Raw genomic sequence first — 25,140 nt, 5'->3', positions numbered from 1 at the left:
ATTCACTGGCCAAAGTGTTTTAAAACTTGTTCATGTGCCTGAACTGTAATCATGTGAACCTGGGAGTGCAAGGACCGGTCCTAACTGTGAGCACCAAACTTTTTTCCAATGCTGTTGTAATTTTGAACGATCACAAAAATTGAAGACTACCTGTATCTATTTCGAGTAATATACTTATTTTATATTTATAATTTCACAGGGTAAATTAAAATGTAATTTTTAAAAGGCAGTTTAGCAAAACAATCCTGCACTAAATGAACAAAATAGAACATACACGAAGACAAAAGAATGGATATCCGTGGTGGTATTTAGCTGGTTCTATCCGGTTTGGGCAAACCTGTAGCAGCGGCTGTGGGAGGCTCCGCCCACCCGCCTGGACATCATCACACCCCATTTTTGACACTCTGTGCACATGCAGAAGATACTGCGCATGCACAGAGGTGTTGTGCGTAAGCGAAGCGCAAGCGCACGCTCACATTTGCAAACCGGTAGCAAAGGTAAGTGAATACCACCCCTGATGGATATACTTGGGTTTTGCATCTGCTCAAGTATTAATTTAAACTTAAAATTAAAAAGCTAGGAATGTTAGAAGATGTACGGTCAAAAGATTCCCACTTTTTCTATTATACTGAACAGGAAAAGGGAACTCCTAATTTCTCTAATGGACAAGAATAATTCCTTAAATTTTAATACTAATGTATTCAAGATATTAATCCAGATCTAGTGTTACAAAAGGTGTATCCAAGGTATAATATTCACTAACCATGTAACTGTGGGATGCAATAGTAGTTTGCATAATGAAAATAAAGAGCTGGTGAATCTCTGTGTGTGCAGCTCCTCGTGATCTCGTGGATTTTTTTCTGTGATGATCTATCCCTAACCGGATCCTTCAGTACTACATTGGTACACCCATGGACCCTAGAACTGAGTCCGTCTATTTGGCTGCTGATTGTCCTCTTCTTCTCTTTCTTTCCCAGCATTAGGGCCTATTACAGAGAGCTACCTGTTCCGAGTAGAATAGTGTGTGTATGTGTGTGTGTATGTAACACAGAAAGAAGACACATAATAAATTATCTATAAAATGCTACTGATATGAAAGGATCAAGTAGCAGTATGGCTCCACATCTGCAAAACGTTTTTAATCACTATTTTTTAAAAAATGGTAACAAATATTAACAATCCAAATATGGAGAATTAAGAACTAAGTACCAATATTTTATTTCAAGAGGAAGATGTATCTTTATAGCCCTCCATACTCACTTATTCAAAGAGAACAGCAATAATAGATGGGCACTGTTATGTGGCCTAAATGACAGCTAGATTCCACAAAGGAGACCAAAATCAATGTCATATTGGATGTCTAACATTACCAGCCACAAAATATTAATAAGCTCACAAATGCTGACCATTCTTGTGGAAGGATACAGGAAACAAATTGGTTGAAATATGGAACAGTGATCATTTCTGACAGTTGTTAGCGCATTTGCCTTAGATTTATGACTTCGTTCACTGAAAAATCCCACTCCCAAAGCCACATATTAAGCTAATCTGTGCCTTAGTTTAGAACCTCATTTTTAAATTGTGAGAAATAACATTTTTTTCCTCATCTGATACCAAGAAATGTTGAAGTCAGAATAGATAAAAGGGAAGCATGGGGCAGAACTGATCAAAAGGAGATTAAAGTGTACTTTAAAAACTGATTTAAAATAATAAATTATTGATTAATAACCGTTTTCCAATACTTGTTGCTTACCTAGGTTTCCTTTACTCCTGAAAACCTGCCTGGCTCCTTCTACCAACAGAAAGAATCTTTCCATTCTCAGATGATCACCTCTGGACCCAATACAATGCATATCAATATTTCAGCAAGAAGTATGTTTAAAAAGAAATAGAACAACGTGAAAGGGCATCTTCAGGATCTGTTAATTGAAATTACAATCCAAATTCCATATGCTTCTACAATATTTAATGGGACTATTTGGTTAAGATGTGTACATTACACCTTGTCATTGGCAGTCAAAAAAAAAAAGGTTTTTCTGCATGCTGTAAAACAATGTTAAGCCCCATTGATTTCAATAAAAAAAAAAATTAAGTAAGCCATTTTTTTTTCTAAATGAACTCCACAGGACTTATATATTGGTACACACACTAGATTCCATTTTCCAGCTTATCTGTGGAAAAAAGAAATCTTTATGTTTGTTATCTCCATTTTCAACTTGTTCAGCATAAGTGAGCAGTTGAATTTTCCATTACAAATGTCTTCCTTGGCAAGTTGAGCATTTATTTATGTACATGTGTGCACCATAGGTGATTTAGACATACCACACATACAACAATTTTGATTGACACAAATAGATTAGTTCTTCTAATATATGTCCTAACTGAATTTTATAAGACACATATCTTCTCCACTTTTTCCATATTTGGTAAAAATGATGTATTTGTATCCTTAAACATTTAACATAGTTCCTAAGTTCATTACTCCAGCCAAAAGAGAATGAGACAAAAATGCATAATTATGCATAAAAATGCATATTTTGTCCAGTTTGTATTAATTCTTCAAAGAGGATAGAGCAGTGTGCTACAATAAAGAAGATATGTCAAACGAGAAGTAATGGAGAACAAATGTATTACTTAGAAAATGAATTTTCCACGGTGCTTTTGTATGCCACAGTCTAAGCCTACAGTTTGTAATTCACATAAAAAAAAAAAGAAGCTTACAAATCTATTTTGATGTAGCTTCAAGCAGCATGCTGATTCAAATGTTCCAAACTTTCTAATCCCCTGGATAGACCAATCCCCTGGATGGATGTACGCATTTCTCATGTCCATAATCAAAATCTGCAAACATTTCTTAGTATACTGTAATTTTACATTTTTATTGTTTGGTGAAACAAACAAGGTGCTTAAAACTGCAAGAAAAATAATACAAACCAGTGTCAGAATGGGGAAAAAAGCAAAAAGAAACAAAACAGAGGGGAGGGGAGGAGGAGAGGAGTCCTGTAATTCTTCTACAATGATGAGCAAAGAACTTTACTATTTGTGCTGCTTTGGACATTCATAGCCAACACCTGTTTTTTCTGAACTGTTAGCTGGGTACTAGTCATTCACTACAGTTCCTTTTTTAAAACATTATTTAGATACTCATATCATCAGCAGTTCAACACACTGCAATGTAATGGAAAATACTCCCCAAACTGAATCTGGATTGAGATTCAAAGCAAAATAAAAATAAAAATCAGTAAATAAATATCTTGCATATACGTCAAACTATCTTCTCCAAACAAAACCTTACATCTTATGAAAGAGTCAGAAAGTATAGAGGAAAGAAACACCCTCTGCTTTCTACTACTACAATACTGTTAAATCTCCAAGGATGAAAATGTCCCATTTATTGTTTTTCTGCCTTAAAAAAAAAAATTAGATGGCAAAATCGAATTTCAAACACAGAAAGAAAATGCACATATATGAGAGCACTGGTTTAGCAAGATATCAAATATACAGTATTCTAGTGTCAAAAGTACAGGCAGAAATGTCCAAGAATTCTTGGTGAAAAAAGGAGTAAAAATTCTACTGGACAATCACTCACATTTTTAACAGTGTATTAGTTATAACAAAAGCCAGATGGTAAGTGAGCAACAGATTCTAGTGTTCAGTATTGTAGCAAAGTATTTTCTCTGCTCTTTTAAATGAGGTTGAAAACACATACTCATGTATGGGAAATTTTTATGGAACTATGTTTATTCTTTCTTCCCAGCTTCTTGAAAGAGGCAGAGTTGGGACATTGATCTGATTTAAATGATAGGACACAGTGATTTGGATAAAGCGTTCGCCGTGCCTTATTCATTATCAAATAATTACTTAGTCCTCCAATCTGGCTTCATCTATTCTTTTGCCTCTAGAAAAAGTGTTTCTTGAGGGTACAATTTTAACTCCAATAATGATTTATTTGGATCCAGCTGGGTTACCTGTGAAAATAAAAAAGAACAAGACAACCTGAAAACAAAAGTATAGGTGGTAGCTTTCAGTTACCCTTTTAGAAACAGACTAATAAACATTCCACAATTAGTTTGATTGGTTTGCTTGTTAGTTGGTATATTTAAGAGAGTCAGGAAATAGCTTTGTTATCATGCTCATAATAGCATTTGCAGCAAAACATACAAAATAAATACTTAGCTGTATCCTTCATCTTACCTTCCAAAAGCTTTGTATTTTTTTAACAGAATCTAAAAATATTTGCACTCTGATTAAACTATTGACAGCTTTATAATTTGGGGACAGAATATACACACCAAAGTATTCCCTTAATTTAATTGGTTTCCAAGTGCACATATCATGTAATTATTTTACTTTGCAAGGCATTGTGATATGAATTCATTATTCTGTTCCAATTTCACAAAAATCTCATTCTATGCTTATATTACCCTGCATTTATTATTACAACAGCACTTGGATTAAAGCTACATCACTGGAAATTCAACTATATGACAGAGATTTTAATTGGGTATCTCTTTTTACAAATCCAAGGTATATGATTTTTCCAACAGTTAATACTTAGCCCAGAAGTGCATGGCGTGTAACCCGTACCATTCAAGGTTTCTGCTGCATTCTAACTATAAATGTTACAAAATTGAAAAATTATTAATTACTAGGGAATGATAATATGAATTCCCTTTGACTGATTTAACGTAGTCTAAGTTTAAATAGATAAAAGTATATATCGGTATATAAAATTTGTCCTGGCTTGCTACTCACAGGCTGTGTGATTGTTGTCCACCAAATGATGTATAGTCATATATAGTTAAAAGGCATCAGAATACAGGAAAGTTGACAGAGTTTATTATGTAAATAATTTGCAAAGTATCTTGTGCTACTGTATTACATATCTACATTTTGGAAAGATGAATGCTGACCAGAAAAAAAAAAATCCAAATCCACATTACAGCCATATCTTTATTAGGTTAATCTAAGGTTACAAAATACTGTGTATATCTATGAATTCTCAAGTTTGGTGTGGAGAGAAAAAGGGAGATAATATGCTGAATTCATTTTTACATTTTGCTATGTTAGATGTGATGAAGGAGCAATTCCCCTGGACCCCAAAATCTGCTTGATGAAGAAATAATATTATCTCTCCATTACTTTTGAAAATATAAAATAAAATCAGTTTTTTCTAGCCTTTTTTCATCTTTAAATGAAATACACAATACCTTTGGTAGAAGGAAAACAGAAGGAGAAAGTACAGTTAAAACTGATACTGCTAGTTATATTTTATATGCCAAGTGCATCTGGTAATGACACAAGAAGTAAAATGTAGTTTTCTAGAAGAGGTAGAAAAGTTAGAGTATGTTTTGTGTTATCAGTCTCTATAGGCAACAGAGGTTAGTTTCTATATCCACAAATGCAGTTACAGTAACTGGACATACCTATTATGGATAATAGCAAATATTTATTATGCCATTTAATGAGTAACCTTTGAAACCTGGAATCATATAGCATTTATCCCTTAAGCCATTTATATTATCATTACACTGTAACAAGAAAGTTGTGGGTGCTTTCACTGGAGGCTTTCAAAAAGAGACTGGACAACCATTTATCTGAAATGGTACAAGGTCTTCTGCTCGAACAGGGGGTTGTATTAGAAGACTTCCAAGGTCCTTTCCAACTCTATTATTTTATGTTCCATTCTATAATTATTAAGTATTTTAAGGTTCCACTGAAAAAGCATTTACAATAGAGTATTATCTACAAAGAAAGCCTGGTTTCCAGAAAATATATAACTTAAAAGAGATAAGATCACATAAAACCTACTGTGTTTCTACAAAACAGCCAAAATACTGAGTTGTAGTTTGCAATTACAGGAAGGAAGCGCTTTGTTTCCGTATCTGAAGCCTTAACATTTCACTGCTATTAATACAGGCTCATTCTCTGGACAACAAGAGTAGTGCACCTGAGAAAAGAAATTAGCTGCTTCTATTTAGTCCAAGGCTGTATCTAATTAAATCCACTCACTTTCCAAATCCCTCAACGCCTGTATTGCAAAATCACAGAAAGGTAAGTAAAATGAGAATGTCTTCTGTGTATCAGGCAAAAACTGGTTCGAAATGCAAGACTGGGTTAATAAACACTATCCTCCAGACTGTAACCAGATGGAAACCTATTTTTCATTTCAGTGTGATTAACAATGCACATCCTAATCAGAATTCTTGGATTGGCAAACTCCACTTTACCCTTAATAACAACTCTGAATGATGTCCTTTTCTCAGATGCTTTCAACTTTGGAGATTTATTTGCGTACCTGTGCTAGGAAGAGATTTGCTGTCTTCCACCTTGGATTTTCAGAATGCCTGCTGATTTTTTTTTTTAATTCACCTAGGGACCACATAGTTTGCAAATGTTTACACCATTACCCAATTAACTAACAATATGGCTCTTACATCTGTCAACAAATAAAGCTGTTGTTGCTTTGTTTTAGCTCCCTGGCATTTGCTGTTCATATAGGTCGTCATTGTACTTAATTATCATGCTAGATCCCTTCTGCAGCATTTACTTTGTTATTTGTGGCATGTAAATATATTGCTTTAGCATAGAAAATAGAAAGTTTAATGTTTGTCTGACCAGAAGAAATGTCTTAAAAGGTATGCAACATCTCCTACTCCAAGCAATAATAAAAATGATAACAATCTTTTTGGGCCTATTCAACCAGTATCCAGGGTGACAGGGAAATCTGTCTTATTATGATCTTCCCACCTTTCTATATTTTTTGACTGAGAATATAAGGATTTCCTGAAATATAGACTCTCTCGGTAGATCACTCTTAACTAAAATTAATCAAGAACAGAAACCAAGAGAAAAAGTCCAATATCAGTCCTGTTCCTGATTTTGGACGCAAGTATAAGGCACTCTGATAATATTCTTTATAAATTTACTTAAATGAATGAGATACGTTTTCAAACAGATTACAGTTGAATTCTTTTACTTTAAAAATGATTTTTCTTATTCTAGTCAGCCTTAGATAATAATGCTGGAAGGTAACTTTAATTGCTATTTTGCAATTTATTATTTAAGCAGCCAACCTCTCTGGAGAGTGACTTTGCAATAATTTTTACCATTTAACTGGTAGTAAGCCCCACTGAACTCAATTAGACATTTCTGAATAGAGGTGAATAGTGGTGTGCTATTAAATTTTTATGGCACCCATCTCACTGATATGGTGACTCTAGGTATTTTAAAGACTACATTCAATTCTGAAGAATATCATGATTCTATGGCTACATTTGGGCTGGTAGGAATATTGGAAATTTTGTAAAAGCTTCCAGGCATCATCATGATCATTCTGCTACAGAAGCTGTCAATTCACAAAATGGCTGCCACGATGGCAAAGACAGTAACAAAATACCCATTCTGAGAAGAGCAGAGTTGGGAGGCTAAAAAATAAATAACCTGCTCATTCCGAAAGAAGACATTTCCTCTGAATTCCCAATTTTCACAATGCAGGAAACACGTAGTCTCTGTTAGCCTCTATCAATTGCCAAATATGAACTTTTCTCTAAATATTTGGCAGGCATTTAGAAAACCCACACTGTTTTCCACCCAAATGCTTCCTCATTCCCTCTGGAAGGAGACCTTCTTCCTTTCTTTAAGGTAAAGGTTCCCCTCATATATATGTGCTAGTCATTCCCGACTCTAGGGGGTGGTGCTCATCTCTGTTTCAAAGCCAAAGACCCAGTGCTGTCCGAAGACATCTCCGTGGTTATGTGGCCGGCATTACTAAATGCTAAAGGCGCACGGAACGCTGATACCTTCCCACCATAGTAGTCCCTATTTTTCTACTTGCATTTTTTACGTGATTTCAAACTGCTAGGTTGGCAGAAGCTGGGACAAGTAACGGGAGCTCACCCTGTTATGCGGCACTAGGGATTCGAACAGCTGAACTGCCGACCTTTCGATTGACAAGCTCAGCGCCTTAGCCACTGAGCCAACGCATCCTTCTTCCTTTCTTTAGACTGTCCTTTAAGTCATATCCAACTGCTTGAGCTCCCTGCCATCATCCACTTTTTTAGAATGTGTGTAGATCTAATAAATCTTGGGGATTGAAGCTGGCAAGTAAATTACAGAGTAGACACTTTTACAGATGTTAAGTTGATCTATTTCAAAAAACTGAGTTTAGCAGGATATTTTACAGGTACATGGTGCATATGCATTTATGTGTATATACAATACAGTTTACTGGGCACAAGGAAATCAGCCTTATAGATATATAACTATTTCCGATTACACACCTATTTATCAGATAAGTATAATATTCATTCAAATAATTTCACGAAACCTGAACTGATTGACATTTAAATCTTCCTTATACGGACTGAAATGATACCTCCAATGCAAGTCACACTCCTGCCAACCCTTTCTTTAAATATGTATCAAATAATGTCACAAGAAAGGTTTGGCTATATCCTTGCCAATTTTCACTTTCCCAAGAAGTACACCAATTGTCTTTTTCCTGTAGCATTCATTGTGCACAAATTCTCCTAGACAACAGCTTCAGAATTGTCAGTCATAATCTTTAGGTTCAAGCACATAAAACATGGAAAATGTCACCAAGGTATGGCTTTTTAGCCATTTTTGACCAATAAAATGTATTTTTATAATGTCTAAGAAATCTCAACAAAAATCCTTTTGTGATCTGATTTACTACATGTAGGTACAAATGTAAACGTGATTTGGATTAGGGATTTTTTTTAAAAAAAATCATGAATATTATATATAACAACTATTTCCTTTTCCTACTCAGTTTTTAAAGTTGTTTTAATAAAGCTCTTTTTATTTTGTTGTTTAACACAGCTTATTATATACATTTATAAACACAACTGTATCACTTGATTGTTTACTAGATATAGCTTCTTACTGGCATGGGTGTGTGTGAATAAAGTGAAGTAATGGCAAACAGCCTAAGGCAGGTCATTTTAAGCAATGATATGAATATACTCATGTCAAACATGAGTAACAAGGATCATAGTCATCACCTCTGTTAACACCCAAGAACAGGATCCAATTCTCGAGCAGGCAAACTTCCTTTGCTTTTTTACACATGCATGAATTACTCTGTTGAATTTAGTAGACAAAGAATCCTTTAACTTTCTTTCCTAATCCTTCTTATCAAGGTATAAGTGCTGTGAGAATCACTTAAAATGCACACCTGGTGAAGGACCAGAACTTTAAAAAAATCTTATTATTAATCTGATACAAACAATGAATCTAATCTGGGTGACAAATTTTCCTTCTGTGAATGTTGTTGTTGAGCTCTAATATACAAAGTAAGAATATACTGTACACATTGGAGGGCTGCTCAATTCGGTTTAGAAAAAACGAATGTGCTAATGGTTTACCAATGCTTAAGAAACTCACTAAACTATGACAAATGGAAGAAAGGAAAGACAGTTGTTGAAAGTGTAAGATGCTGATTATTAAAGGAAAGGGCTGAATAGCATGACCTGAAAACAATTCACGAGGAAGATTTTGGACTTTACAGGATCATTAGCTGCTATACATTAAAGCAGCTCTTCTTTTGCAGGATCTTTATGTCTGTAAGAAAAGAACACTGTAATCACATCTTTATAGATGTGGTTGATTTAAAGAATCAACTCATTAAAGAGCCATTAAAGTAACGGCATTTTTTTTCTCATACTCATGTGGAAGTCTGAAAAAAGGTGGACTGCACTAGTCTAAAGTTTGGGTCTGAGAAAGGTCGAAAACCCTTCTGAGTCATTTTGAAGCATACACCATGCTATTAATGGTTATAGCAAATGCTTATTTGCTTCCAACTGTTGTTCAGGGTTCTTGTCTTCAATGTGTTAAACCCAAATAACTAAAGATGATTTCTGTTGCTTATAATATCTTATAATATGTTGAAATCTGCAAGGGAGGTTCACTTTCAATTTTTTTGGCTAGAACGAGCTCACTGAATAAAACCTCTGTGAACACCGAAATGTTCTTTCCATTCATGCTTGACTAGCTTTGATGCTGCGACTTTGTGAACACCATGTTGAAACTTACTGGTTTGTAGACAATAAGAAGTGGATATTAATTATTTGATATTTCAAATGTCATCAAATTTACCTACCATCAAGTATTAAATATTGGAAGCAATAAATGGTGTTAATTTTATGATTTGACAACTTTGGATACACGTATGTAGCACCTTTGGTTGCATGGACAGTATTACGAACTAAATACAATAGAATTCTAGTATCTCTGGAAACAATTACCGTATTTTCCGGCGTATAAGACGACTGGGCGTATAAGACGACCCCTGAATTTTCCTGTTAAAGTATAGGGTTTGGGCTATACTCGCCGTATAAGACTACCCCTCTTCCAACACACACCAAATAAAAATTAAAAAACATCAACTGGCTTACCCACAATGTAAAAGCAGCTGTGTTAGACCCAAAATGGCCCCTGCAACAAGCAGGAACCTCACACAGCCACAAAAAGCCCAAAAAAATAACTTTCACACTTTACACACACACAACACAACACAACACAACTGGCTCACCCACAATGTAAAAGCAGCTGTGCTAGACCCCAAATGGCCCCTGAAACAAGCAGGAACCTTACACAGCCACAAAAAGCCCCAAAACCCAACTTTCACACTTTACACACACAAAATTCCACATACAGCTTTGTGAGATTTTGTGTGTTTGTGTAGTTAGAGTGAAACACTACAAAAACATACTAAATCTCAGAAAGCTGCATAAATATTATTTTATTTTTTTATTTTATTTTATTTTATTTTATTTTATTTTATTTTATTTTATTATTTTATTTTATTTTATTTTATTTTATTTTATTTTATTTTATTTTATTATTTTATTTTATTTTATTTTATTTATTTTATTTTATTTTATTATTTTATTTTATTTTATTTTTATTTTTATTTTTATATGAAAGCTAAATTTAAAACTTCCTAAACTTTAAATGGCTAGGTCTAAAAAAGAACAACTAAAAAAAAAACCCAATTAACTATTTTTTTTAAAGATCCCAAAGGGGAAAAAAACTTACCCAATAGAACAGGGGTCTCCAACCTTGGCAACTTTAAGACTTGTAGACTTCAACTCCCAGAATTCTTCAGCCAGCTTTGTTTTGCTGGCTGAGGAATTCTGGGAGTTGAAGTCCACAACTCCCTGCCTGCTTGATTGCAGGCAGGGAGTGGCTTGCTGATGGAATGGATTCAGGCAAGTGAAGCAAGGCAAGCGAAGCAAGGCAAGCAGCTAAGGTAAGCAAGCTGGAGGGGAAAAACTTTTTTCCTTCTCCATGGCTCTGGCGATCCCAACTGAGTTGCCTGATTAGCAGATCGTCAGGGCTTGGATCGTCAGAGCCATTTAAGGCTTGTCAGAGCCTTTCGGGCTGGTCTGCCTGGTTACAGGAGAATGACACCCGGCGTATAAGATGACCCCCGACTTTTGAGAAGATTTTCATGTGTTAAAAAGTCGTCTTATACCCCGGAAAATATGGTATATCCGTTAGAAAGCTATGGAATGTAGTATCTAAAAAGAGATTCAATTCTTTTTCCCATGCTAAATTGACTTATAAATTAGGGAAAGAATGGTGATATGGAAAAAATGGGGGGGGGAAATTGGCTTAGGATCAATTGATAGATGGTGAAGATGCATTTTTAACATATACTGTGTTAAGAGCCAAATATCATCTATCAGATGTAATGTAGAGGCAATATTTACAGCTACAACATTTGTTAATAACATTGTTTAAACGAACAGCATTTTCATTATCTTATCTAATCTCTATAACCTGAGATACTAGAATAACTGTTCCAATATTTTAAAAATTAAAAAAATACTATTCATTTCTATATATATCAATAAATAAATTTGATAGGGCCATTGTAAGATAAAAGAATTAGAGGTTTATATACTGTCTAGTCAATGGGAAAGTGTTTTAACTTTTATACTGGAGTGTCAATAAATAAAACCCTTCAAGACTTAAGGTACACTGAGATCAAGAGGAATTAATTTAGGCACATTGATTTTTAAAAAGTGAATTCTAAGATCCAAACCTTTTGGGGACAGGGAGAGGCCCATGTAAACCATGGAAAAAGAGTATGTTAGAAGATGCTCCTGGCTGTCTCCACATGCGTGTGCACTGCAGACACTATCACTTTGCTTCATTTTTTTCCAGGCTCTTTTTTGAAGTATTTGCACGGTGCTAGTATTTTATTTTGGCTTGCATGAAAAGGTATCTGCAAGTGATTTACTACAACTACAGGCAGTCTGCCAGTAAAAGACAATGTGCTTAGCAACTTAGTTCATTGTTACGATGGTGCTGAAAAAAGTTACTTATGATTGGTTTTATACTGACGAGTGTTGAAGCATCTCTACCATCATGTAGTCGTGATTTATGCATTTGATAAAATGCATGTATTTATGATGATTATAACGTACCAGAGTCACATGATTGCTATCTTTGACCTTCCCAGTAGCTTCTGATTCATGTAATTACCGCAGCAATAGAAGGTTGTAAAATCGGTCTCAGTCACATGATGACTTAACTGATTTAACAACTGCATCTTAGTGATGGAGGTTCTGATACCAATTGTGGATATAAGATGAGGTCTACGTGAATTAGTAATGAACTTTCTTTCAAAGGAAACAGCTCAATCACAAGTCTGATATTCACCCTTTGGATACAGTTGAATTAATTGGCCTCCACAAGTCAATAATTTATGTTTTGTATATAATTCTTGAATTCGGAATGCATTTAAAATGGACTTTAAATCTATTGTACCATTTCTTCCAAGAATTGCTAAATGTCAATACATTATGCATTTGTTTTCTGGATTTCTGAATTATTTTTACTACAAATACTGCACATGTGTATTCTAAGAGATAAGGAAAGGTTTTTTTCCCAGTTGGCTGAGTTTGGGGACATTTTAAGTCATAAACTAATTTATCTCGTATTCTGAACTATGAAAAATGGTGCACATGAAATGTTTATGATCAAGCTGAGAGCCTGAGACAAAGACAATTGAATACAGATTGTGTAATAAAAAGGAGGTAGCTATTAGCTTAAAGACACCATTTATAATTATCACTGTGAGGAAATGTTTCTCAAGAAGATTCAGAGTGGGGAACACAACATTCCCAGATGCTACAATATAACTGATGTACAGTTTAGACCAACAACATGTATACAAAAATGTCTTAGTAATTTACAGATTCTCAAGCAGTTCTGACAGCGTAAGCCCTATCGGAATGAACAAAGTTTGGAGTATAGGATCACTAAGGATCAGAGCCTTATTAAGATGCATTTACTTGTCCAATTACCAAAACAGCAGGAGATCATTAAATTTTCTAGTTAGCAGACACAGCAATGTTAATTTCTTAATGTTGCCAAGGCTATTTCTTGGCATTTTGCTTCTACACTTTCTTCTAGCAAAAATTCATAAAGTAAAAACTAAGCATGAGAAAACAGGGTAGAGTGATTTAAACAGAATACTCTTATCTTGGTGACAGTTATTTGCAGTGTTCAATATTCATGAGAGTATTGAGAAATGACCACTAGACAGGGAATCTTACCCCATCTCAGGTAGTTCATAGAGTAATCAGGAGAATATTTGGAAGTAATTAAAAAAGGGGGAATTTTTACTGTCCTCAATGGAACTTGCAATATAGTTAGATACAGAAAGATAGAGCTATGATGTAAAAGGATAAAATAATGGAAAATGTGGGAAAAAGCAGAAAATAAATTCCATTCTCTTTTTTCACACCCTCCCCACACAAACACCAATCCTTTTTATATCCAACTTCTAAGTTGGAGCGTCGTTGTAGAATGCTGGTCTAAAAGAACTGATCCAATAATTCATCATTTTTATGTTCAGAAATACGATACATGTTACAACATAGCCTTTTGCTTCTTTCTCTGTCCATCTCCTACAGTACAGTTGGTATTCAACATACCAAATGAACACCTGCTCCCAACCAAGTCCTTTTAATCCCTCACCTATATTTTATAGTCCTGCAATCATCCAGTTACAATCTGGTTCTAAATCAACCTAAATCCTTCTCTTGACTGGATGCACTGTATTCTCCTCCATTAAATTTATTTTAACTGCTATTTTGAAACGGAAGGGTAAAAAATAGATGCCTTTTCCTTATCCTTGTTTATTTAAGCTGCTGTTGGAATTGACTAATTAAAGGGATTTTTAGAATCGTAATACTCTAAACAAAACAAACTGGTTTTGAATTATTAAGCAACATTTTAAATGCATTTGAATAACCTTAAGTAACTTAGCTGCCAACTGATCCTAAGCTACAGCTCAGGTAAATAAACGTGAAATACTGTAGAAGTCTTAACTTACTAAGGCCTCCAGATACAGTAAATAAAGAGCTTAAGTCTCCGGTATATAGTACTCCCAAATAAGTGGATTTCATTGCTTGAATTTAAAAGAGGAAATGCGGCACAGAAAAAGAAATACAAGGTTTAATTTTGATTACAAAAGAAACTTGCAGGTGCAGGCTGTTAAGACATGCCAATGCTCTTGTGAGATGTTAAGGGCCTCTTGTCTTGTGTTTCAAATGCCATGCCATACAAAACCCATGCCATAACTCTTTTCAAGTAGTTATCAGAGATCTTGTCATTAAAGGATATCACTAGAAAAATCCAAAAGAAACAATCAAGTAATACCTTTAGAAGGAGAAACTAAAAGGTTATGAAGTAGTGAATAAGCTGTAAAGTTTTCAAAACCTTGCTCACTTTTCTGTCTTTCCAGTTGGTCCCAATAAAGATATTATCTTGGTCAGGAAAACTATGGCAACTTTACGGCCTGTGGACTTTAATTCCCAGAATTCCTAAGCCAACCATGCTAACTAAGAAATTCTGGGAGTCCAATCTAACCTAATCAAAGGTCATAAGTTGCCATAGTTGCCCACCCCAAATTTTGGTCTTGTACTTTGTCCTATGTGTCAAGAGTAACTTCTGTTATGCTTGTCTGATTATTATATTTATTTATATAATTTAAAAGTAATGCCACAGAAGGGTTTCTTTCATTACATATGTCAATCTAAGCAATCCCATTCCATTTTTCAAATATATCCATCATCACTTGGAGACCTCCCTGGGATAGAGGCTAATTCCTAGGACAGTGATGGCTAACCTTTTTGCCATCGCGTGCCAAAAGCGGGGGGAGCGGGAGGGGGTCATGGGTGTGTGTCCACATCCATAATTCAATGCGCCCCACCCTCCCACGCATGCGCACGTGACCCCCCCACACTTCCCCCTGCTTTTGGCACGCGATGGCACAGTGGGCCCGGTAGGCCCGTTTTTTCCCCCTTCCCAGGCTCCAGAGGCTTTCTAGGAGCCTGGGGAGGGCAAAAACAGCCTTCCCCACCCCAGTTTCCCAACTTCCGGTGGGACCGGAAGGCCTGAAAATCAGTTGGCCGGTGTGTGCATGCGTGCTGGAGCTGAGCTAGGGCAACACTTGCGTGCCCACCAATATGGCTCCGCGTGCCACTTGTGGCACCCGTGCCATAGGTTCGCCATCCCGGTTCTAGGACCTCTCTACCAACTCCATGCAGGCGGCTGCTTCAGAAATCAGTCTGCTGTTTTGGTACTGACAAAAGTAAGATGGATCCAAGAACTGTAGGAACCAAAGTTGATTATGCAGCAGCAACAGCTGTTCTGCAAATGCATTTTCAGTTGAGATGAATGATTCCTCCTATCTTGTTTGGTGAATGATTGACAGCTGTTTGTTACAGCCAGGTTAAAGTGCCATTCACCATCCTTAAGTTGAGAAAAAACACACTGTTCTCCTGCTGATCAGTATTTCATTACAGAAACAAGGTTAGCAAATGGCACTATTCTGCCCTTGGGTTTGGTTCTCTCCACTCATCAAGATCTAATATCAAGTGAGGAAGCATCCAAAGCTATTGATAAAAATAATTAATCTAATAAACTACTGTTAGTAGGAATCTTTGATTTGCACCCTTCCTTGCTGCGGTGAACACACAAGTTAATATTTATCCTGTGATAAAATAGATTTGTTTGAGAGCCAATACAGACAGAATAACAGAGTTGGAAAGTATCTTGGAAGTCTTCTAGTCCAACCCCCTGCTGAAGCAGGAGACCCTATACCAGCAGACAAATGATTGTCCAATCTCTTCCTAAAAATCTCCAGTGTTGGAGCATCCACAATTTCTGAAGGCAAGGTTGCACTGATTAATTGTTCTCAAGGATTAAATACAAAGGTTATTATAGAATAATCTAATCAAAGAGCAAACGTTTTTTGTTGTGACATCGAGAAGCTGGCTCTCACATTCAAATCTTGAAATAGTTATACAAGAATCCTCAGATTGGTTCTTAATTAGGGACAGACACATGTGGAGCTCTAAATATCAGAGATACAAATCTATGAGCTGAAAAGTACAAGGTGGGAAAAATTAGAAAAGAGTATCTTGAAAATTGGGAGACTTTGCTGGAGCTATCTACAGTAGATGGCCATCTCAGAGAGATGCAACAGCACATCCTATAAATCAGCTTCTGTACTGAGCGGAATTTCACGATTCACGTTCAGCTTCAACATCCTAAGCATGAACTACAATTGGGTAAAGGAATGGAAAAAATATTCTAAACACATTTATTTACGGTACTTACATCTCTCCTGGGAAAAGTCCCGAGTAGCTTGAACTCCTCCCAAGGGTAACCCTTGGAAGCTACAAAATCAAAGACGACCTGCAGCTTGCTACTGGCCAGGAAACGCCGTTCAAAGAATTCTCCACTGGGTGTTCGGATACGTAGCTTACTAACTGATTCAGTGCTCTCCTGTTTGGGTTCAGGAGGCAATGACTGCTCTAAAGAGAGCCTTATAGCCTGATAAAAGAAAGAAAAAAAGTTATGTAGAGATCAGTAGCTACGGTACTTCATTGTTAATTCTATTATTTTGTAAATAAGAATGGCATTATAAAAAATAGGCTGACTAGAATACACTTTGATTAATTTTTTGCTCATAGGCCTGCCAGAGGCTGAATTGGCTCATTTCTCCAAAATGGTGGATTTCTTTCATTTGCATAACGCTCTTGGTTTCTGGAAGAGTAAGTTCTTGACTCATATTTTGTAGCAGTATCAAATTTCCACACTATCAGTTTTTTAAAATTCTGTTCATTTTGAGGGCTGAAAAAGAGAAGAGTCAACTCTATGCTTTTACCTGCTAGGCAGGGGTGAAATGCTACCGGTTCGCACCAGTTTGGGCGGAGGTGGCGTGGTTCTGCGAAACGGTAGTGCCGGCAGCATGAGGCTCCACCCACCTGGCTGGACGTCATCCCTAGTAGCAGGGGTGAAATCTACTTACCTTCCCTACTGGTTTGAAAGTGCGCACTCTTCCAAAGCTAGGAAGTAACCTGTTTTTGACCCTCTGCGCATGCACAGAAGGCTTTGCGCATGCGCAGAGGGTCCAAAATCACATGTGATGTGCATGTGCGCGTGAGCAGAGTGTGTACGCGCACACGGAGCGCGCACTTCCAAACCAGTAGGGAAGGTAAGTAGATTTCACCCCTGCTACTAGGCATTCCATCTTCTAACAAGAGAGGGGCATGAGTTGGCTCACTGACCCATTCTGCCTGCCTTTTACAGAGATTCAAACCTAGGAAATAAATTTCAGCGAGATTATCATTTCTAACTGTCTATAAATGGCTACTAGCTTTAAGAAAGCTTTCTAAATGATGATTGGCAGGCCTGACCCTTACCTTAACTGTCTTTATTTAAAATAGGTTATATTTCCAGATCAAATTTTGCCTATGCAGTGATAGTAGAAGATTTTGTTCTGTTATGAATATTGCCTAGCACTGATACTTAAATGACACTACTAGATAAAAAAATGCCATGATAATGGTCATGATCACACAATCAAAGTCTTAACCTTTTAAATATCCAAACACGCATACAAAATTGGCAGGGTTTGCATGATCTTGACTGTCATCTTGACTTTGACTCATGATTGCCATAAGATAACTGGGAAAGATTCTTCTCTTTGCCTAGATAAAGTATAGGGTAGACTCCTTTCTTTTTATTTCTAATGTTTAAGCTCCTTTTTCTTTTTTAAAGAAAAAAATGTTCTCCAAGTATTAGGCTGTCTTTCTGTTTTTGAAGTCCAATTCCACACAACAGTTCTATAATTTACATCTCAATAACATATTCATCTTTATCCATTTCTTAATAACAGCTAAAAAACAACTAATTAAAATAAATCCTTCTCTTATAACACATTATTAAATCAATAGTTTACTGCATAGCAGTGATAGGTAATTTAATTGTTGGACAGAAAGGATTTAGGAAATCTTGATTGAGTGAATAATTGCAAAGTGCCAAATTGCCCTTTAAAGCATAAAAATCAAAACCATTAAATATTTAGACAGATATATTAATTTATTAAAATCCTGTAACCTTCTCAGATTTTTTTAACAAGAGAGCAAAGTTCTCAACATCTAATTTCTCTATACATAAATTTGCTCCAGAATGGGTTACCTAGTTATGAAAATATATATCAATGAAATAACTTTTAAGTCAAACTGTTCTCTTAGTGCTTTCAAAACAAATATATTTTTTAAAATGTTACATGTTTTGAGAATGTTAATGTATTTTTGAATGCCCAACTTTTTTCAGATTTCTCTGTTGAGCTAGATTCTGACGTATTTGTTCTTAATAGCGGGATCTTTGAAATCAAGCAATGGAACTTAAAAAAGTCTACACAGCTTAGGCCTGATTTATTTATTTTATTTTATTTGTTCAACTTGTATGCCGCTTTTCTCCGAAGACTCAAGGCGGCTTACAATGCATTTAAAAACCATATATAAAACATTAAAAGTTAAACCATTAAAAACAATTAAAACCCATATTGATTGATCTTCAAGTATGGTTAAAACTGGATTTAATGAATTTAAAATTAGGACATACCTAGATTTGAAAATGAAAAGTTAGTGTTATTAAAAACAATAAAAAATCATGTGGCAGGCATCATTTGCATTCCACACATTCAATAGTTGACATTAAGGAAGGAGAGAAAGTAGAGATGCTTCTCAATTCCTTCCAGAGACTTTAATAAAATCCACTGGAAGCTCACTTGGTGTCTGATTGGAAAACAGGAATTTGGCAAGTGAACTATACAAAGCAGATGAGGAAAAAAAAAGAGCACAGGAGAGAGGAAAAGTCTGCTGTTTTCCAAGTGCTGCTGATAGATTACTTTTAATGTCTTGAGTGCTGCTGACTATCCATTGTGTCTGACTGCAATATGGCCTTTGTTGACCTAGTTGAGACAGCTCAAGGAAGTATGCAAGGAACCCAGTTTCCAAAAAACAACTTTCTGTTTGCTCATAAATTCAGTCAGGGAAATTTTCATGGGAAATTGGCTACAGTAATCAGAAGAGGAAACTCAAAGGGATATGGGGAGTAAGGGAATCATGGTGTGTACAATGTCTGTTTTGCTGGCTGAAGAAGATCCAAAATATATTTGCAAGTGCAATCTTGTTTTCTTGAAAGAGAGAGTTAAAGGGCTTAAAGCAAATGTTTCCACTCCACAACTCATTAGTGGAAATGAGAAGTTCCTGGACAGGACAATGGACACAGTCAGAAGAGCCAGAAAGTGAATACATAGACTGTGAGGGAGAACTTTGGCAGAGATAACAGCTCATGTGACCAAAAGAGGCAAAAGGGATTAGGAGGCATCCAGGGGTAATTATGATTCTCACTCTAAAAAGATGATACACAACTACCAGAGCAAACCTTGCTACAGAACTCTAGAGAAAACATATAGTCCCTCCATGGAGTTAAGCCAAGAGCCACCTTGAAAAAGAAGTGTCTAGTGATGGTGGGTGGTTCTCCACTGAGTTGTACTGGGCAGCTACCTGAAATCCCAAATGATGTCAGGAAATGAAATTCTTGTAAGATCAATCTGTCCACCTCAGTAAACCTTGCTAATGGAGAACTCCAAGAAGGCATGCTTGGAAAAGAATCACCTTTAATTTAGGCAGCTGCCAAAGAACTTGACATAAGGCTTACAAAAGAGACCCACACCCACGCCCTCAAAACCAACAAAAATGAGTTATTTGGATATGTTAGCAATAAAGCCAAAGAGGTTATAGGTCCATTGTGAGAAAAAGTTGTGAATGGGTAACAGGTTAATGGTTGATCACAGAACACTTGCAGTAATCTTTGGGAGAAGACAAGCAAGATTCCAGAAGCTTGGAAGACAGAAAGTATTATCCCTGCTTTTATTTTTTTTTAAAAAGGGGGTGGGGAAGAGAATCTAAAAAAACCTGTAGACTTGTCAGCATGACATCTATAATGGACAATCTCAGACTTGTCATCAACAGAATGCAAGGTAACTTAAAAATCTTGAGCTTTAATTGGCTTCTCATAAATCTCTCTGTAGAGAGCCAGTCTGATGTAGTAGTAAAGGGATCAGGCTAGTAGACTGTGAGACGCAAAGTTAGCTGGATGACCATGGGCCAGTCACTCTCTCTAAGCCATAAAGAGCAAGCAATCACAAACCACTTTTGAAATTTTGTCAAGAAAACTACAGGCAGGTTCAAAAGAGGTTCAAATAGATCACAGGAGCTACATCAAAATGAATTTAACAATGAATGTGCTAGAGTTTAGACTTATTTGATTCCAAGATTCTGTATACCAACCTCTTATTTTCTTCACAATACACAATACAGTTAATAAGATTCATTGTATATCTTCCTTTCTGGATTGTACTCCACTGTTATAGGCTTGACACTCTCAGTAGTCAAGGCAAAAATAAGCACACATAAGCACCGGCTAGGAGGCATAAATAAAGGCTTGAATAGATCTGAATAATCATAATTTATATTGTATATCATAATTTAATCTACATATTTATAATAGGGAGCCAGTTTGATTAATGGTTAAAGTGCCTAAGAGTTGATGATATGAGGAAAATAGGTAACAAGAGTATTGGGTATGTTTACTGCCTCACGTTACATATAAAAAAAGATGAGACTAATAGTAACGTGACCCATCCATAAACTGTAACAAGGAGATCAGTTTGCAAGTTGCATGAAATTTAAGACAAAGGTACCAGGTTATTAAACAGTCTATGTCTTAAGAATCAGAAGAATCCACAGTAGCCAGTTCAAAGTTAAGACAAGGAGTAGCTGCCCTTGGAACATTAAAAGGTAAAGGTAAAGGTTTTCCTTGCACATATGTGCTAGTTGTTCCCAATTCTAGGGGGCGGTGCTCATCTCCATTTCAAAGCCGAAGAGCCAGTGTTGTCTGAAGACGTCTCCATGGTCATGTGGCCAGCATGACTAAATACCAAAGGCTCACGGAACGCTGTTACCTTCCCACCAAAAGTAGTCCCTATTTTTCTACTTGCATTTTTTACGTGATTTCAAACTGCTAGGTTGGCAGAAGCTGGGATAAGTAATGGGAACTCACCCTGTTACGCGGCACTAGGGATTCGAACTGCTGAACTGCCGACCTTTTGATTGACAAGCTCAGCATTTTAGCCACTGAGCCACCACATCCTTTGGAACATTAGGTTGCAGGAATTCAGGGCAGGATGCAAGACCATTATTTCTAATCAGGGAGAGGGTCTGGAGAATGATGCTATATAGACAGAGCTCCTGGCTTTATCTAATTAAGGGAATTAATGTTTTCGCCTTTCAAAGAACTGTCCAGAACTTCACTCCTGAGCTATGTTTAGCTGATGGTGCATTCTGGGGTTTGGCACTCTCCCAAGCTCAGCATCTAACTCTTAAGTTAGCAGCCAATTATCTTGAGTCTGAATCAATTCTGAAAAGGGACTACTAGTGATTCTCTTCAGCCTCAAATCAAGCCATAATAAACAGCATGTTTGTAAGCCCTTGGATGAACATACTACAATTAAAAGGATCCAGCATTGGCTTGTTGCAAACAAATCATGTCAGAGTCATCTTCTTTTCTTGATAGAGTTACTAGCTTAGTTAGAACAGAAAAAATATCATAAATCTGAGTGCATCTGTTGAAATAAAGCCTTTGATAAAGTTTCTCATGATGTTCTCCTTAATAAAATGGTAAAATAGAGGCTAGATGATAGTCATTAAACAGATTCACAATTGGCTGAATGTACCCAGGAAAGCTTATTAATGGCTGTGTGCCATAGGCCTCTGTACTGTACTCTGTGTTGTTCAACATTTAACCAGTTTCTTAGATGAGGGAATTGAGAAAAAATGTATCAAGTTTGCAGGAGACCCAACACTGGAAGGAGGATGAATTCTTTAGTGAAGAAAGAAATATTGTAAAAACTATCAAAAACAGACTTGTATAATGGGCTGAAATGAAGAGAAATATACAGTTATGCATCTGAATAGGAAAAATGTAAGATATAAATATACAATGGAAGAAACCTGGCTTATGAGTAGTACATGTGAAAGGGGTCTGGGTGTCTTTGTCAACCACAAATTAAACATGATCCAATAGTATAATGCAGTTGCTAAAAAGGCAATGGTTATTTTAGTATGTATTAACAGGAATACAGACTTCAGATCATGGGAAGTAACTGTTCCAATTTACAATGCCCTGATAGAATCCCACTTCAAATATTGTCTCCAGTTCTGGAAATCACAGTTCAAACACTGAAAAGTGAATTCAAATGGTAGGGAGTCTGGAAATTAACCCCTATGATGAACGGTTAAAAGATCTGAAGACAATTAGCTTACCATGGAGATGATTAAGGGAAGATAGGAGAAGCATTGTCACACAAAAAGGAAGCACTTATTGTTTTTATTTTATTTATTTATTTATTAATTTTATTTCTATACCGCCCTTCTCCTGAAGGACTCAGGGCGGTGTACAGCCTAATTAAAAACACAAAGACAGACAATATTTAAAAATAATTAAAGTTATTAAATAGTAGGCCCAATTTATAAAAGCCCGAATTTAAAAACCCAATTTAAAACCAATTAAAATCTTTATATTGATAGCCGATTCATATTGTCAAATGTATCCAACCTCTTATTCTCTTCATGATGCACAATACAAAATCAATCTGTATCACAATACTAGTACAGAAATCAGAATCAATGGGTAACAGTTACAAGTACATTGGTTCTGGCTAAATGTCAGGATAAATTTCCTGACTATATGAAGTATCAGATGGGGAACATTATTGCCACATGAAGTGGTGAGTTCTTCACTGGAGAACTTCAGATAGAGGCTGGATAGTCATCTCTCACAGAGATGCTCTAGTAGACATAAGAGCATTGAACAAGAACTAGACTAGATGAAATTGAAAATAGTACAGACACTTAAATATTTTATTATTTTTTCGTTTACCTGCACATGGACTTATTTTAATCTTTTATAAATGGATGAATGTTGTTATCCTTTTCTATTTTCTCTTCTGAGGCACCTGCTTTCTATCATTGTATCTTGACATTTACCAATACTGTATAACAAATGCAATAGTATTTACTGAACCCAAGCAATTATACTAGAAAAAACAAACAGCAGCTTAGAAAGATCTGTTTTCATTATGTAAAGAATAACTTCCCCTCCAAAGTAACTAGTCTCTAAAGTGCAAAATAGATATTTACAATGGATATTCCATATCAGTGAACACACTTAAAGAACAATAAAGGAAGAGTAATGTTAACAATTCTTGGATCTGCACTGCAGATATAAAGAGAGATGATTCATTATGTGGACAGATGAATGACTGGCTATTAAAAGAAGCTGAATGAAAGAACATCATATAAGCAAACTCTGTTGTATAGCAATAGACCATAGGTAATATGTATATATAAGGAATGTTTGTACACAGTTTGTGAATGATGTTTTTGTTCTGATATATAAATATATCTTTTCCCCGTTACAGCTATTTGCATTGAGAAGGAGTCCAATTACAGGTACAAAAGGTAGACTTATTCTGCAGCTTTCTATAAAAAAAAATCTAAAAGGACATTCTATCCAAATGCTGGTTAAATAGGAAAAATTTATGCTCCAACAAAATTATACAAGAGTAAAATTATCCTATGCCTATATTGACCTGAAGTGAGACTGACTTCAACATTGTTAGCCTTCTAGAAGAGTAGGAAAACATGGGTTTGCCATCAGATCTGAGGATCTGGTAATGTTGGTGACTAAACAACTATGTAGGAAAATAAATGAATTCTTCAGCAGACTGTGTTTGAATTATTTTAAATGGTTTTGTAAAATGTTTGAATGATTTCTGTGGTTACTTTGGTTATTCTTGTACTGTTTGGGGGCATTTTTAATCTTATAAGCCTCCCAGAGTCATAGCAGTCAGATGGGTAGGCATATAATAATGTAAGTAAGTAAGTAAGTAAGTAAGTAAGTAAGTAAGTAAGTAAGTAAGTGAGTGCACTAAAAAAAGAGGATATTGAAAAGAAATATTAAGATAGGGAGAAACTGAAAAAGTAAAAATGTTATATAAAATGATACTCAAAACCTCTTTGGAAGAGATCATCTGAAATATGATTGTGGGCGATATTGATAAAAAAATCTTGGATACTCATTTCTGATGAAACTTGCATGATGATGGAAGCAAAAAGACTTATGAACTTGTATTCAACATCACAAGACAAGTCCAAAAGGATTCACATCATGATGTTACAATGTGCATTTTATCACGTCACACTTTATACTACACACCTGTTTTCCTTCTTGCAGAAAACATCTGAAATTTTGTTGTTTTCAACAAAAAACATTGAAAATACAGCATTGTTTCTACTACTACATTGACACTTCCCTTGCTTTACACCTTATGCAGTTGTTCTACAGTTGAGTAAAAAATTAAACTCACTTACTTCACGCTCTTCCTCCTGTTCTTTTCTAATCTGTTCCAAGCGAAACTGCTCTGCAATTTCTCTTTCTTGTGCTTCCCTCTGTAGAACAAGTGATAAATTAATGTCTGTTCAAACAGAATTTCAAATTATAATTTGGACAGCTTTCCATATTTGAATGGTTTACATTTCTTCATAGACACAATACTAATGATTCAGGCAAAATATATTCCTATATATATTTCTCTCTATTGAAAATGATATTTTAGATTCTAAAACTATTCAGATTTTTTTTGTAAAATAATGAACAACTAATATTATTCCCACT

General features: G+C 35.7%; 1 protein-coding gene across 1 annotated transcript in view; it reads right to left on the bottom strand.

The window, feature by feature from the left end:
- Window positions 1–2,850: 2,850 nt before the first annotated feature.
- FAF1 (Fas associated factor 1) overlaps window positions 2,851–25,140 on the bottom strand; it is a 198,552-nt gene continuing 176,262 nt past the window's right edge. Inside the window, exons 17-19 of the mRNA XM_070939550.1 lie at window positions 24,837–24,914; window positions 16,666–16,881; window positions 2,851–3,968 (exon numbers count right to left, since the gene is read on the bottom strand). Of these exons, the coding sequence (XP_070795651.1) occupies window positions 3,885–3,968; window positions 16,666–16,881; window positions 24,837–24,914 (378 nt within the window). The 3' untranslated portion in view covers window positions 2,851–3,884. The remainder of the gene's footprint in view (window positions 3,969–16,665; window positions 16,882–24,836; window positions 24,915–25,140) is intronic.

This window comes from Pituophis catenifer, unplaced genomic scaffold (assembly GCF_029215685.1).
Source record: "Pituophis catenifer annectens isolate HBS135680 unplaced genomic scaffold, rPitCat1.0.hap2 SCAF_3, whole genome shotgun sequence".
In the NCBI taxonomy this organism is placed as follows: domain Eukaryota; kingdom Metazoa; phylum Chordata; class Lepidosauria; order Squamata; family Colubridae; genus Pituophis; species Pituophis catenifer.
Note: the sequence above shows the minus strand (reverse complement) of the source record. Positions and strands in the feature narration are given on the sequence as shown.